Genomic DNA, 14,953 nt, shown 5'->3' with positions numbered 1-14,953 from the left:
CTCAACCGTTGGTAAACGAAGGCTGCTGACTCTTGGGACAAGAATTCGACAATTACGTCACGAGAACGTAACGGATGATCGCCCGGGGAACGCCCGGCGTCGGGACGTCTAGAATGTGCGAACGTCATCCTGCTAAATGCTTTTCGTTCGCCTCGCTCACTCGCTCGCTCATTCGGCCCGTCCGCTTGTGCTCGCGTGTGCTCTCTCGCGTGCCACTATCTATAGCGCTGAAACGTGCCGGGGCAGCCGGCGGCTCCCTCTTCTCCGACTCTCGGATGCTGGAAGCCATCCGGTCACCTGTCCGCTACTGGAAAATGTAGGTCGAACACACGAGCGCGCGCGCGCCCGCGCCCGCGCGAGTGAATAACTAATTGGACAGGTGTAACGTTCCCGCGTTAACAACCATAACTGTCACGTAGAGACGCACGGGATAGAAATTCAATCATCCGCGACGGTCGACAAAGGTCGAGTAGATTTGAGGGATACACGCGGTATGTATATCCCTCGTATATTTTATTTCACGGAGTTTTCCCGAGTATTTCGGAGTATTTTTCTCCTGCATTCGATCTTCATTTTCAATCTGACGTTAACTTTGATACTTCAAGCGGTCAGATCACCTTCTTGTCAAACTATTTATTTAATATATAGTTTTTTGTTCAATGTTTCAAATTGAAAAATTGTTCGTTTACTGCTTAAATAGAAAATAAGAACTCAGTTTCCTTATAAATTAAATCTATCGAAATTCTTTAGAATTCATAAATGAGAGAAAAAATTAAGGTCGAAAATATATTTTTTAAATAGCAACAATTAAATAGCGTCTCTTTCGAATTACATCGATAGTTTTAAACTTTCCGATACTTTATCTTGATTGATAAACGAGATTTTTTCATTGAAATATAATCTTTTATGTTTTTGAGAAGAAAATATATTGTGAAATATCGATGAGAAAGATGTGGCGAGACTACTGGAATTTTTTAAAAGACTAATCTATAAAGTCTCGGCTACCGGTTTTTGAGATGCGCGCTCTTGTCAAGGTTCGCTCTTGGATACCAATCAAAAATTCGTATTATAATAATTAATGTCGGAAGAATTTCAGGTTTGCTGCACGAAAGCGTCATTTTTACGTAGCCTAGCTGCATTGCCGGAGGGCATCAATCAACAACGTGCAGATACGTCATTATTTTAAGAGCTCCAAATAATAATTAGTGATGATTGCTCGCCTCTTTAGAGAACTGCAGAATTAAATTTATCACGAAACTTCTGCGAAGAGCGAGGTTGATTCACGCGTCATAGCGATAGCCTGATAATTGAACAACAGTGCGATTATTGCAGTTTTATCTCTATTTTACACAATTATTTCACAATCAACTCCAGAATCCGATAAAATATTCTTAAAATTCGATGAAAAAGCTTGAATGACAAAAATTATCGAACGAAGGGGTAGTTACATAATTAATAAGTCAGTTGCAATCTCTATCAAAAAATAATAGCGATTGGATAAATATCATCGATCAAAGCAGTGATAGTCCAATCATTCTAGTTTCCTCGCAATTAAATTTCGTAAACGATACATCGGTCTAATAATACAAAATTTATCGCAATTATCTAAAAAGAAAAGAGAAAAATATTTGTGCCTCAATTCTTCGTGATATTTGCTCCTCTTGCTTTCCTATCGAAATGTAAAAGCTCGCTAAAAGTATTCGAGACGATCCTTTAATCCTGCCGTAATCTCGATTTAAGACCCTTGGAAAGCCGACGGGTGGGCCGCGCGATCAACCTCGTTGAGGAGGTCTCGAGAGAGAGAATATCCGTATTGGCTCCGCGGTGGCGCTTCGGAGAAAAGCATTCGGACGAGGGGGTTTACGGCCGATCCGTCAGAGACGAAATCCATCACCCGCGGGAACAATGCCCGCCCATCGGCGCAGTGCTCGCTGCTAGGACTTTATTTCGTTTTATGAAGGTATATCCGAGGCTGAGAGTGTTTATGGACAGGATGGATTGACTCTCTCTCTCTCTCTCTCTCTCTCTCTTTCTCTCTTTCTCTCTTCTCTTTCTCTCTTTCTCTCCGATCATTGCCTGGTCGATGTCGACACCGGCTTGCCGATTTGCTCGACAAGGTCGTAAAGACGATAAAACGACATTGGAGCCGGTGCGAGATACAAATAGAGGTATAAACGAAGGTGTTAAGGAGGTATACGAGAGAAAGGCCGGTATAATCTCTCTCGCGTATTTAAGATGTCTATAAAACGCGCGCGTCGTTGGATTCTGATCGATTTGATCGGTCTCCACACGCGATTCCAAGTTTTCCGAGTGAACGTTATCCGTGCTCGCCTCCTCGACCCGAAACGATTTTTTTTATAGGCCAGTCCCTCCTCGGACCGGTCGAAGATCGATTCTCGGTAAAGGCTGTAACGCGTATGAATTTCGATATTTATTACGTAATAAAGACTCGACGAATAACGCTTCGAGAGTTCTTTGAAATCTCTATGGGACGTTAGCGGTAACGCTTTCAATACCACACCACGTCGCGTCGTATGTGTGTTATTTAACGAATTAAGGTCTACGCACGTTGCTGTCATCGTCAACATGTCAACGTATTGTCAAACTGTTTTCCATATACGCTAACTGTCAATCAACCGTAATTCGATCGTTTCTCGCTGACTTAATCTACTTTTGATTTATGAAACTGCATTTACATTAAAGTGTTTTTATAAATGCAATTTTATAATAATTGTAGTGACTCTGAATAAAATAAAGGAAACAAGAAAGATTGCTAAAGGGAATATCATATAGAGAATAAATATCGCAAGAGGTTTCAAGGACTCTCATAAAGTTACATTAATAATTCATTAACCCATTGACTGCCAGACATATTTAGAGCGTTTTGCCCTGGGTGCCAAGGTTTTATTTTGAAGAATACATGAAATTTTACAAAAATATATATATATAAGTTACTGATACAATATTGTAATAGCATTTACAGTAATTTTATTGAAAAAACCACTACGAGATAACTCGTAGTTGGCGTCACTGAATAAAATTCCTGTGCTGGTTGCCACTTACGAGTTATCTCGTAGTGGTTTTTTAATAAAAATTACTGTAAATGCTATTACAATATTGTATCAGTAACTTATACACTCAATAAATTTAATGGGCTATAGTTTATAAACTTAATATATCATCGCAGGTCTTCTCCAGAGATTGAGATTGAGCTTTTAGGCAATCAGATTTGTCTCGGACATTTTTATAGAATTTTGCACCCATAGACTATGAATCACTATTACAAACTAGTTTATGTATCATCCTCTCCGTATCCTCGTCCCCAATATCCTCCTGCTCAAGTCCTCGCCTACGCTCCATCGAGATACTCTCCGAGGTCTTCTTCGCCACGACCGACTAGATATATGCTTCCAGGCTTGGTTGGATACCAAGCTCTTGAATATGCTTCTTGTGGTATTTCGTAACCACCCCGTCCCATGTCATTACATAGGGAACTACCCTTGCCTTCGTTTTATGTATTAATGCAAGCTCATTTAAGTAAAATTATATATATATTTTTTTTAAAATTTCAATTATCTTATATATACACATACATATATGTTACATATCTTATCCAAGTATATTCTAATCCGCTACGTGACGACAGTCCTTAGCGCGCGTTTATTCGGTATAAGATAATACAAAAACGATCATAGTCACATGACGGTAATCATGTGATCTCCGATTACCAATAGTAGTGGATTTTGAGTGGGTAATGGGAGCTCGGACGATGCACCGCCTGGCGTTGTTCCTCCTTTGCTTGGCGAAGCAGTTTCAAATATCCGCAAGAAGATTTATGAAAGTAATAGGCCGTATCTATTCATATTATCAAATAAAAGTGTTGAAAAATAAGTGGAGATATTTGGAAAGTAATATTTATTAAAAAATTAAGTGTGGCTCATTGACGTAAGTACATCATACATAGCTATATAAATTCAAATTCGTAAAGAAAAATCGCGAATATAAATAGGTTATTTCCTCACCCCAGAATAATGGATCGTGAAGAAGAATCAATATTTTTGAAGAAGAAGTTTCTGCCGACGAGGAAGTGTTCTCCGAGGACAATAGCGACATTTTTCGGTAGGAAATGATGACTGTGAAACCGAGTCCACTTCTGAAAGTGAAGATGAAATAAGACCTTTCCCAGCAAAACGACCTCGAAGGATTCTATCAACTTCATCGAGTGATAGTTTTGCCGGTAAAAGCATCACAAAGGGCCGCATATCAAAATGATGCAGACATATGGACAACAGATAAGAGAGATCCTCCACAGTTCGAATTCAGAGGAAATCCAGGGTTGAAAATTCCAAACGATGTAAAATCACCAGGAGATTTCTTTGATCTGTTTTTGACAGAATCTGTTTTGAATAAAATTGTTCAAGAAACGAATCGCTATGCTGACCAACAAAGAGCAAAGTTTCCAGTATTACGATTCTCCAGGCTGCGAGATTGGAAGGATACTAGCGCTGAAGAATTACGTGTATTCTTTGCATTACTTATGCACACCGGTACAATTAGTTTACCCTCCGTAACACATTATTGGAAAACAAATAAACTTTATAATTTCGACTTTTGGAAGAAAAGAATGTCTAGAAATCGTTTTCAATTAATTTTGAGATTTCTGCATTTTAATAATAATGAGGAACAAGATAATGATCGATTATTCAAGATCAATCCAATATCCCAACACTTCAACGAAACTATGGACCGCATCTATAAACCGGAGAGAAAATTGTGTATTGACGAAGCGATAGTTCTTTGGCGAGGAAGGTTGATTTTTCGGCAATACATGAAAAATAAACGGCATAGATATGGCATCAAGCTGTATGAACTTTGTGAACCTAACGGAATAGTCTTGAGGGTGAAAACTTATGCTGGCAGAAATGATGATCTAAGTGGACGAAATCATGCTTCAAATGTCGTTTTGGCTCTGATGGATGGTTTCCTGAATAGTGGTTATGAACTTTATATGGATAATTACTATAATTCAGTTGGGCTCACGAAAACTCTCACGAGTAAATCAACATATGTATGCGGTACGTTAAGATTCGACCGAAAGGGAAATCCAAAAAATTAGTCAAAAAGAAACTGAATCAAGGAGACTCTGAGTGGCTCAGATCAGGATCCATTATGGTCAACAAATGGAAAGATAAGCGGGATGTGCTGACTATATCCAACATGCATAAAGGTGAAATGGTTCAAGTGCAGAACAAAAATGGAAAAATTTCGACTAAACCGGATACAGTCAGAGATTATACTTTGGGAATGGCAGGTATTGATCGCTCTGACCAACGTATGTCTTATTACACATTCCTTAGGAAAACCATCCGTTGGTACAAGAAAATTGCACTACATTACTTGGAAATATTCCTGCACAATGCGCACATGTTTTACAACCAAAGAAATGGAAGGAATAAAAGGATGACGATAATTCAATTTAGGGAATCAATTATTATGCATTTACTTGGTGACGACAGCAATGCAAGAGAAAGCAGGGACTGTAATGCAAATACAACTGATTTTCATTATTTAGAACATCTTCCGCCCACAGAAAAAAAAGAATGCCTACAAAGCCATGTCGAATGTGCACAAAGGAAAAAAACGAAAGGAGACTAGGTATTTTTGTCCACAGTGCCCCGAGAAGCCAGCACTTTGCGTTGATCCTTGTTTTAGAGTTTACCATATTCAGCAACAATAATAAAATATTTTTTAATTTTAGTAATACATTCATATTATGAATATAATTATCTAATCGTCTAAGTTATAATTTTTCTAATAAAAACTGATAATTAATGTTTTTTACACTATATAAATTTTTCATTCATACATTTATATGTATAAAATTTTATGTAAAAATCTAATCGTATAAGTTCTTATTTATAACAAAAATTGAAAATTAATATGTTTTTTACTCTGTATAAATTTTTCATTCACCTTTTTAAAATATTTTTAACTGAAATGGCCATTTGTAATAAATCTAAAATTGCAGCACGCATTACGAGATATCTCGTAGCTGGCAGTTTTGATACAGACGCTTAATACGAGATATCTCGTAGCTGGCAGTCAATTCATTAAACATACTATATGCAATTAGAGATTACCAATTTAGCACATACAAGGAACGACACTAAATGAGATGTCAAATTATTATTCTCGTCGAGAATGTTTGGCATTGAATGTCGGCAGCAGTCCGGTTCTGGGATGGTCAGGGTGCGCCGGCCGATTTGAACCCATTTGAAATATAGATGTATAAAAAATCTTTGACGTATACATATAGTGTGTCTGTAGATCTTTACAAGAAAAAAAGCGTCTTTCAATAAACTGTCGCGTCGATGAAGCTGGTTCGTCGCGCGAACGTTCGAACTGATTTACAAATCGCCGATAACGTTGGCCGATCTAATTTGCATTCGAAATAGCCAAGGTATCGCGAAACAGACGAGGGAAACTATTTTCGCGCGAGGGACGCGTTGTGCTTTCGCTGTTGCGAGGCAAAGTCAAACATTCAAACTAGTTGCAATGCACCGTGACGGCGTGCAGTTACCGAGTAACGGCATACGGAACGTGCCCCCGGCACAAAATATCGAATAATAAGGAAATAGGAGAGCGAAGCGGGAAGAGGAGGAAGAGAGAGAGAGAGAGAGAGAGAGAGAGCGAATCGTGTGTCAGCCCACTGGCGAATCACGTCGTCTCCTTTATTTCTTTATTCCGCACAATGAAAATATTTTCCGGCGCGCGAGTCACACGCGGTTCTCCCTCGCGTATGTATTAGATTCCGCGCGTGTACTCTATCGAATCTCTCTCTCGTATACGGAAGCGGGATGGGAGAACGCATACGAAATGACTATAGACGTACTAAAAGGTACTAAAAGTAACGGCCACTCGGCACGAGAACTACGTTAAGCTACCGCCGCGGATTTTGCCCGGCCGGGGCTGGCTGCTCAATTTCACGCCAGTTCCCGCTCGTGTGCTCTCCGATTCCTTCGTTCGCCCTCTTTAATTTACGGATGCGCACGAAAGCGGTCCCCTTACTATCTACACGGAGCGTTTAGTTTAATTTGAAGGAGGAGAGGTTTCTCCTCTTTGTTTTTCCTCGCAAAATTTTCATCGAAAATATACGCGATCCACATGCGGTGAAACGATTTCCACGTTTCTTCGATAAGAATGGAGGAAGGAAAAAATGGTAGGACGAAAGGAGCGCGACTCTCTATGAAAACCTAATGTAATATCTTGTGTATATGCAGACGTCACGTACGCGGTGCGTGTTCACAAGTGTGTAGCGAGAAGTGTTCGTGCCGAACACGTGTTCCCCGCGTTAATGCGTTACTTGCGCCGCGTGCGAGTAAAAAGCCGTTTTTTCTCTACGAACCGGCCGTAACGCGACGTTAGACGCGCTCTCCGCTCGACGCACTTTTACACTCGGCGACGATCAATTCGCTCTGCAAGCGAAAGCATCTGTTCGTCCCAATCTAACGTCATTTTTACAAATTAACTCATCGTGGTAAAAAAAAAACAAAAAAAAACAGATCACAAGATTTGCATCTTATTGTCTTATCTTCTATTAAGCCTCACCTTTTAACTTTTCGATTTTCGGTCGAAAAATATGTCTCGAGTAAAAATTACTTTTACTATTATTTCATTTATTTTTTATTATTGTATATAATTATATTTTATATTATATATATAAAGTTTGATTTGCAAAAAATTCTTTTTATATCATTTACAGCTCGAACATTATTAATGCCTCGATACATTTTCATATATAAAAGGAGAGACAGAATTAATTTCAGTTAATATTTAAGGCAAAAAGGACAACATCATCTTCGAGATTAAAAAAATCTTCAAGATTCATAAATTCTCTTACATTCTTATGTCTTCATACATTTGTAGGAGTGCAAATATATATATATATATATATATTTATAATATGTGACTGCACGAGAAGCCAAGAGGACGAACAGAGAGGGAAATAAAGATAATAACGTATTCGACGAGGAATGGCATTACTCGCGTAGTCGCTCGCTGCAATATGAATTACATCGGCGATTGAAACTCGTTCGTGTTGGTAAGGAAAAAAAAAAGAAGAAAGTAAGTGTAGACCTCGGGCTGTGTCGGAGGTGGCGAAATTTGCATATTAAATGGGTTGGGATTTATAACAAGTCGGTCTCTTTCTCTCTCTCCCCCTCTGCCTCTCCCTCTTTCAAGCAATGTATGTGATAAATAAAGAACGAAGATGTGAAGATTCTTCGCACATGTACCATCTATGGAAGAAAAGCGGCGGAAAAATCAAAAGAAAAAAGAAAAAAAAAATATATATATATATGTATATATAAATATGTATGTACATATGTATGTACATATATGCGTTTTCGTGTAGAGTATAATTCTCCAAAATCTCGCCTCTATAATTAAGTTTGCGTACGCGTGTTTCACGCTCGCCCTTATTTACCCCAATCGAGACCGCTCGCAAGATCGATTCCCTCAGAATTTTTTGGATCACGCGTCCTGGAGGGTTTACGTGTTGACTTTCGCGAACCGGTTCTCGGGCGCTCCTTCGACGGCAAAGTTATCGGGCAAAGTTATGTTCCGCTTGCGCGAATTCGTGCGTTCCGCGTGCCTCGTCGGCGCTTTTGATATACGAATACCTTCGTCGCGGCGGGTTCGAGAGCGGGACGGACACTTTGTTGCAAAATGGCCTTGGTAATATCTATTAACGGCGCCGGATTTAAAAGTCATTAAAAGATAAGTTCTCCGAAAAAGAGTGGTTCCCGCGTGGCGTCGAGTACGAAGCGCAAAGCAAACACGAAGCTAATATTAAATTCAGCGCAGGATTTTAGGCTCGTTTATTTTTCCATATTATGCTCATATATCACTGTATTGGAAATAATTATCGTATCAGAATTAGAATGCAATCTCTCTCAAATAAGCAGTAATAAATAATTATCGATAAATATTATATATGATTGTTCCTATATACATGTGTATAAAATAATAATATAATATTTATTAATAACCATACACATAGTTTACTGTTTATTAAAATAATAAAGCTATATGAAAGTCGTGTAACTTTACAAAAATAGTTTAGTTTGCTTAGATACTTATTCGCACTTCGATAATTATTTCCACTATACTATAAAAGTTATCAATCATTATCCATATATTTAAGCCCTATAAAGGAGAAGGGTGCAACAAAATAGAATATTGTAGCTGTTTGCTTGGAATGTCGACTACTTATTTATAAACCTTGTTACTGGAGTAGAGAATGACACCCTACAGATTGTAAACACGTCTATTTGTCTTTGTTGTGCCGTCAAATGCTTTATTTAAATAAGCATTCCGTTTTACTTTCAGTCAGAGTCGGACGATAAACATATAAATGCTCACATTTATGTGAGCTGAATATATATATATATATGAAATAACAAATTTTTATGCGCGCAATATGATACTCGATTAATGTAAACATTCCTACGATAAATACATAACATAATATAAGCGTCATTTTTTCTTCCTCGCGAAAAAATATCAACACGAAACGAACAACCGTCGTAGTCGAAGGCAATAATCGACTAATCGTGATAATTTGTCCGTACGTTTGTATATCTAAAAAGAGCCGAGAGCACCTATATAGAGTCGGGCGAGAGCGATGATAGCAAACACAAATTGGTGGTGGCTGGACTAATATACCCGAATATGATGAATGGTCTTTTATATCCACGGACGTAGTAAGGTGTTATGCGTTACGTTAGTGTTGAATTATTGCGTGCGTGGGGTACAATAACGCGGTCCCCGCGGGAGGGCCCCGGGGGCTCGACGACCGAGGTCTCCCTACGTCGGTTCCTATATATATTTCAAGCTTTTACCCGCGACAGACATCGAGATACGCGCGCTCGCTCGATCTCGCCTTCTTATTCTGCCTCTTCGCCGCGCGCGCGCGCGCACGCGATTTTAATCGAGCCGCGTTACGGGCGAATCGAAAGATCAATCGGCATTGATCGCCTCGAGGATTTATGGTCTTCCCGACTCGTTATTACCATTCACGAAGTATAATAACCCGCGAAACAAACGACGCCACGTACATTGCTCTACGGTCGCGCATCATCGTGTGATACGTCATATTTATCGTTCATAACATTAGTCTTTTTCACTCGCACTCTCTTTTTTTTTTTTCTCGACGCCGAGATTTTAAAATTAGATATCTTTCCGATTTTTCAAATTTAGTAATGCAAGCTCAAATAATTCTCATACGTCATCCAAGATTCAGCCAATGTCAATGTGTTATCACTTTGAACGATGTGATCGTTTAGCATCTTTAGTGTTTTTTTATCGTTTCAAATTGCTGTTCGTAAAATACTAACGCATGAAGATGAAGAGACGACTAGAAAGAGACAAACGGATATGTTGATCCAATCGACTCTAATTATTGCTAGGGAGGTAGGCATAATAATAGCACTGTCTCAGACTCAAAGTTGCGCCACAAGCTTCATAGAGAAACGAAGAGGGAGGGAGAGAGAGAGAGAAAGGGAGAAAAAGAGCGAAAAGAACAGAAGCACTGACGCATCACTGGCGGGCTTGATTGATGGACGAGAAGTCGCCATGTTTATAATTAGAGCCCGACGTTTCCGGTTCACCGTCTAACCGTCTTCGGAGGCTACGATTCGCCGCGGATCAATTCTCTTGTTGAAACTCTCCCCTCCCAAAAAATAAAGAAAGAAAAAAGATTTTTACGCTAAAATAGTGCTAAAAAAGACGGAAAAAGAGGGCCTTTGTTGTTAATTAGGGGATTCAAATTTATTGAAACTTTGCTCGGAAACGACAATTTAGCGCGCGCGCGATCACAATTTAGCGCGCTATCAGACACGCGTGAGAAAACGTGCGATTTCACGGACGTCGGTTTGTTCCGTCTCGTTGGTCGATTCTAATTTCGGTGCTTCGCGGTACCCGAGCAGATGCAACGTGTTATCGAACCTTTTAACCACGTGGACGTTTACGACGCGGCCGGCTACGAAAATCCACGTGTGCAGGAAACGAGATGCGGGCCGATGTCGGGGATAGTCACACACGTGTGTATCTTTCTCAACGGTCGACAGGTTTAAGCGGCGAAATCCAAACAAATTTGCGGAATAACGTCGTCGCTCGAAGAGAGTCGGTTGATCGCTGAATTAGTTTTACTGTCTTTTACGCTGTCGGACTCCGAGTATCGCCAACAGCGTACATTTTGCCGAAAAGTGAAGCAGTACTTGAAACAGATCTTGACGGAATGCACGAGTGAAGTATAAATTAGTGATATACGGATATGTATAAAAATTCTTTGAATTTTTCGCGGTACGTTTATGCCTGCGCGAGATTGGCAAATATCGGGAGAATCTTGTAGGTGGAAAGAATTCTTATATTAGTGAATGTGTCGTCCTTGAAAACGTTACGGAAGGATGATCAATATTTGTAATATAAACTCGCATTACAACACATCTCGTTGAGAAATCATTGACAGACTTATTATGCGTCATTTTCGTACTCAACCGATCATAATTTGTTTATAAATTCTTACCTCTCTGTTGCATAAAAGTAAACAGATTGTCGAGAAATTCCTTCCGCTCAGGATTATCGTCGAGTTCGTACAGCTGAAACAGAAAAAAAAATCAAAATAAATGACTTTGTTGACGTCAAAACACACATTACTGTTTCGATACGCAAAGTGCCTCGCACCATGTGTCATTCGCACAGAGATTAAATATGTAATGATAGCGGGATATCCTATATACGATAATATATCTCTGCATTCCAAATAATGCATTATAATACAATTACCATTACATGTTCGAATAATATTATTGGATCGATGACGATTAATTAAAAAAAAAAGAAAAAAAAAAAAAGAACACTCAAGACAAATTTTCAGATGTCGCGTGTGCCTTTTCGCAAAACTTGCGTGCAATACTTTTCTCATTCGGATCGGGAGAATAAAACGTTACCTCGCGGCGCGATAATAAAAACAGGAGTGAAACAAGTGTGCTCATAGCGACAGGCAGATTAGTTAGCTCCGATTATTAATGATTCCGTTTAACCTGCCTCATAACCCGAAACCCTCGCCGAGAAACCCGTACACGAAAGCCAAACCCCCTTCGGGCTAGCGGCCCGTATTATCATATTTGTTATGTACGATGTGCTATATCTAATCTGAGACCTCCTAATTGCTTTTATAATACGAGTGCCGTCCACCCTCGCTCGCTCCTCTCTCCTAAGTCGTCTACCTCTCCCGGCAGTCTCTTTTTCTCCGGCGCTTTCCCGCGTACATCCCTTAAACGTTCATTCGACGCGAAGCGATCGTTTCCTCTCTTCTACTCTTGGCGATTCAACTCGGCTCGTACATTTACCGCGACGATAAATTTCATTCGACTAATCGCGCGCTGTTTCGCAACACTGTCTTTAACCCAAGGGTGAATGATAATTAATTCGCTGCCTCGCGCTCGCCGTTCATCCTATCTAGTTTTCCGCCTTCCCTGTCCGCAGATTATTAAAGTAACAATAAAAGAAAAGTTGGTAATTGCGAAACGACGTGCGCATATTATTAAACTTTAGTCGATGAACGCTTCTTTAATTGTGTTTGTATCGCACAGTTTTCTTATGGCAAATAATAAAATATCTATTTGAAAGCGATTCGAGCTAATTAACTTCCTGCACTCGAGCCGGCAATCTAAAGTCTAATTGATTGAACCTTCGCATTTCGTTAGCGACGATGTAATTAACGAAGATATCGCTGCGAGGCTCGCTCGGTTCGGTCGAGAATGGGAAGTAATACGTTAAAACGCAGCGGCCGCGTGTGAAGACGTAAACGTCAACGCCTGTCACGAGGAAAAAATGCCAAGCGCGCGCGAGATGTACGGCGACAAAACGAAATATGTACAATACGCACGCATACGATACGCGCGCGATACATGCGCAAGACGATCTCGCGCCTCGTGTAGAGGTTTCTCGGCAGGTGCTCGGCGATCCACCGCGCACCACGTGCAACGGGATTGTTAATCGACGTTAATCAATGAAAGAGAGAGATCGCCGTTCGTCTACCTCGGTTCAATTTTCACGACGCGATCTCCTCCTCGCTCCTCACCCCAATCTCGCCCATTACACCCTTGATGGAATGAAGCAACGGAATGAGCGAGAGATCGCAGGAACGAAGAAACGAACGGATGGACGGATAGCATTTCTCAAGGGCCATTTTGTACCACTTTCTCGTGTTTTTTCTTTGGCTACACGAGCGATGAGCTCGTTAGGGGCAGAGCCGGAGGGAGAGGACGTAGTAAAAGGCAAGGGAGGTGGGGACCGAGAGAGGGTTCAAGCGAGGTATATTGATTGATCTACAGTTAAGCGGACTGACGGCAGCCACGTGAGGATCAGAGGAGAGAAGAGCAGCTCTTTCTCTCTCACTCTCTCTCTCTCTCTCTCTCTCTCTCTATCTCCTTTCTCGCTCGTCTTCCATGCGTGTCCGCCCGCGTGTTGTACCTCACTACCGTGGTAAAATAAAGACAGGGCAACGGAATTTGCTCTCGATGATGCATGCGCCACGGGCCCCGCCCTCTCCTTCTCTCATCCACTGACGGCCGGTGAATAATAATTCCTGATACGACCGTCGGTTGATCGGACGACTTTCGTCCCGGGCAAGCCAACTTTGCCGATGATCGATGTACGCGCGCTTAGTAACGCTAACGGACTCGAAGGTGCCGTGATTATATGTACATACAGGGTGTACGGGACGAATGGGCGATAATTCGCGTTTAATATTTTTATCGTTTTCTTTCAATAGATTGTCAATTCGTTCGCCCGTTTTAGACAATCTTTAATGCTATATAAAATTCATGGTTTTATATATTTATGGTTTTATATATCGCATTTGCTATTGGAATTACGAGTTGTAATGTAAAGTTTCGATTTTGAATTTCGTCAAAGAGTAGATGAAATATTCATAGGCAAGAGAGTGAGACATTTAATGTGTCACGAATTTAATCGCAGAAACGTCAGATGGTCGAGTCAATTTCTAAGCTTCCTCGTCCCGGTCTCTTCGCGCAAATTTTTACAATCTACGAGAGAGAGAGAAAGAGAGCGAGGTAGAAGACCTCTCTCTCTCTCTTTCGCTCGTCGAGTACGCGCCGCTAGTTTAACGAGCAATGATTATCGATGCGCGACTTTTTCTGCCGCGTCGGAGATCGAGATTGTTTTCTTCCGTCTGATAAAGAATACCGATAGCTTTGTTTATAATCCGGCAAACGCTCGCTTCGCGTAACCGCGTGCAGTTAGCAAGAGAGTGATGCAATAAAACCAAGAACACAATTACTTTGAATCTTTGGCTCGGTGATTTTACGCCGATAAATCAGAAATACGTATAACAATAAATTTTCATGTCGCATCTCATAAATCATTAGCGAGGACAAGAATCCTTTTGCAATATACATGTACAATAGAATGTTTTCAAGCGTATATCTCACGCTCCCCTGAAACGGATAATGATAATGTAGAATACGTGGCTTGCCGAGGCTCGCAAAGACAAGGGACAAAAACAAAAGACCTGGACCTACACACACTCACGTCGACTTATTATCTTAATTACATAATTGGATCCTGGAAAAGCTATGCGCGAGCGAGATGTAATGCGTCCCGCGTCGTATCCGCCCCCGCAAACGCGCACACGAGAGGGTTCGATTTCCGGCCGTAAACCTGCTTAAGGGTGCGTCTCGACGCGCGAAACGGAAGCGGGGCGCAGCCTTACGTAATCAGGCAGCTTTTTCTCTCTCGTCGAGCCCGGGAGATCGAGACGTCGGATAAACCCGACTCGACCATGAAGAAATGACATCTTCGTGCGAAGGCGCACGGTGACCTTCGTCACGCTGCCGTGATAACGACACATTATTGGTTCGAACGT

At 40.8% G+C, this 14,953-nt stretch overlaps 1 protein-coding gene across 2 annotated transcripts in view; it reads right to left on the bottom strand.

Annotated features, from left to right (window-relative positions):
* Positions 1-14,953, bottom strand: part of LOC126850907 (protein dead ringer-like) — a 96,315-nt gene that overhangs the window by 14,486 nt on the left and 66,876 nt on the right. For both annotated transcript variants that reach the window (XM_050594374.1, XM_050594373.1), the window contains one exon: positions 11,588-11,660. In XM_050594374.1, the coding sequence (XP_050450331.1) occupies positions 11,588-11,660 (73 nt within the window). The remainder of the gene's footprint in view (positions 1-11,587; positions 11,661-14,953) is intronic.

The sequence above is a fragment of the Cataglyphis hispanica genome, chromosome 7 (genome assembly GCF_021464435.1).
Source record: "Cataglyphis hispanica isolate Lineage 1 chromosome 7, ULB_Chis1_1.0, whole genome shotgun sequence".
Lineage (NCBI taxonomy): Eukaryota > Metazoa > Arthropoda > Insecta > Hymenoptera > Formicidae > Cataglyphis > Cataglyphis hispanica.
The sequence above is the reverse complement of the archived record's forward strand: the minus strand, read 5'-3'. Positions and strand labels throughout refer to the sequence as shown.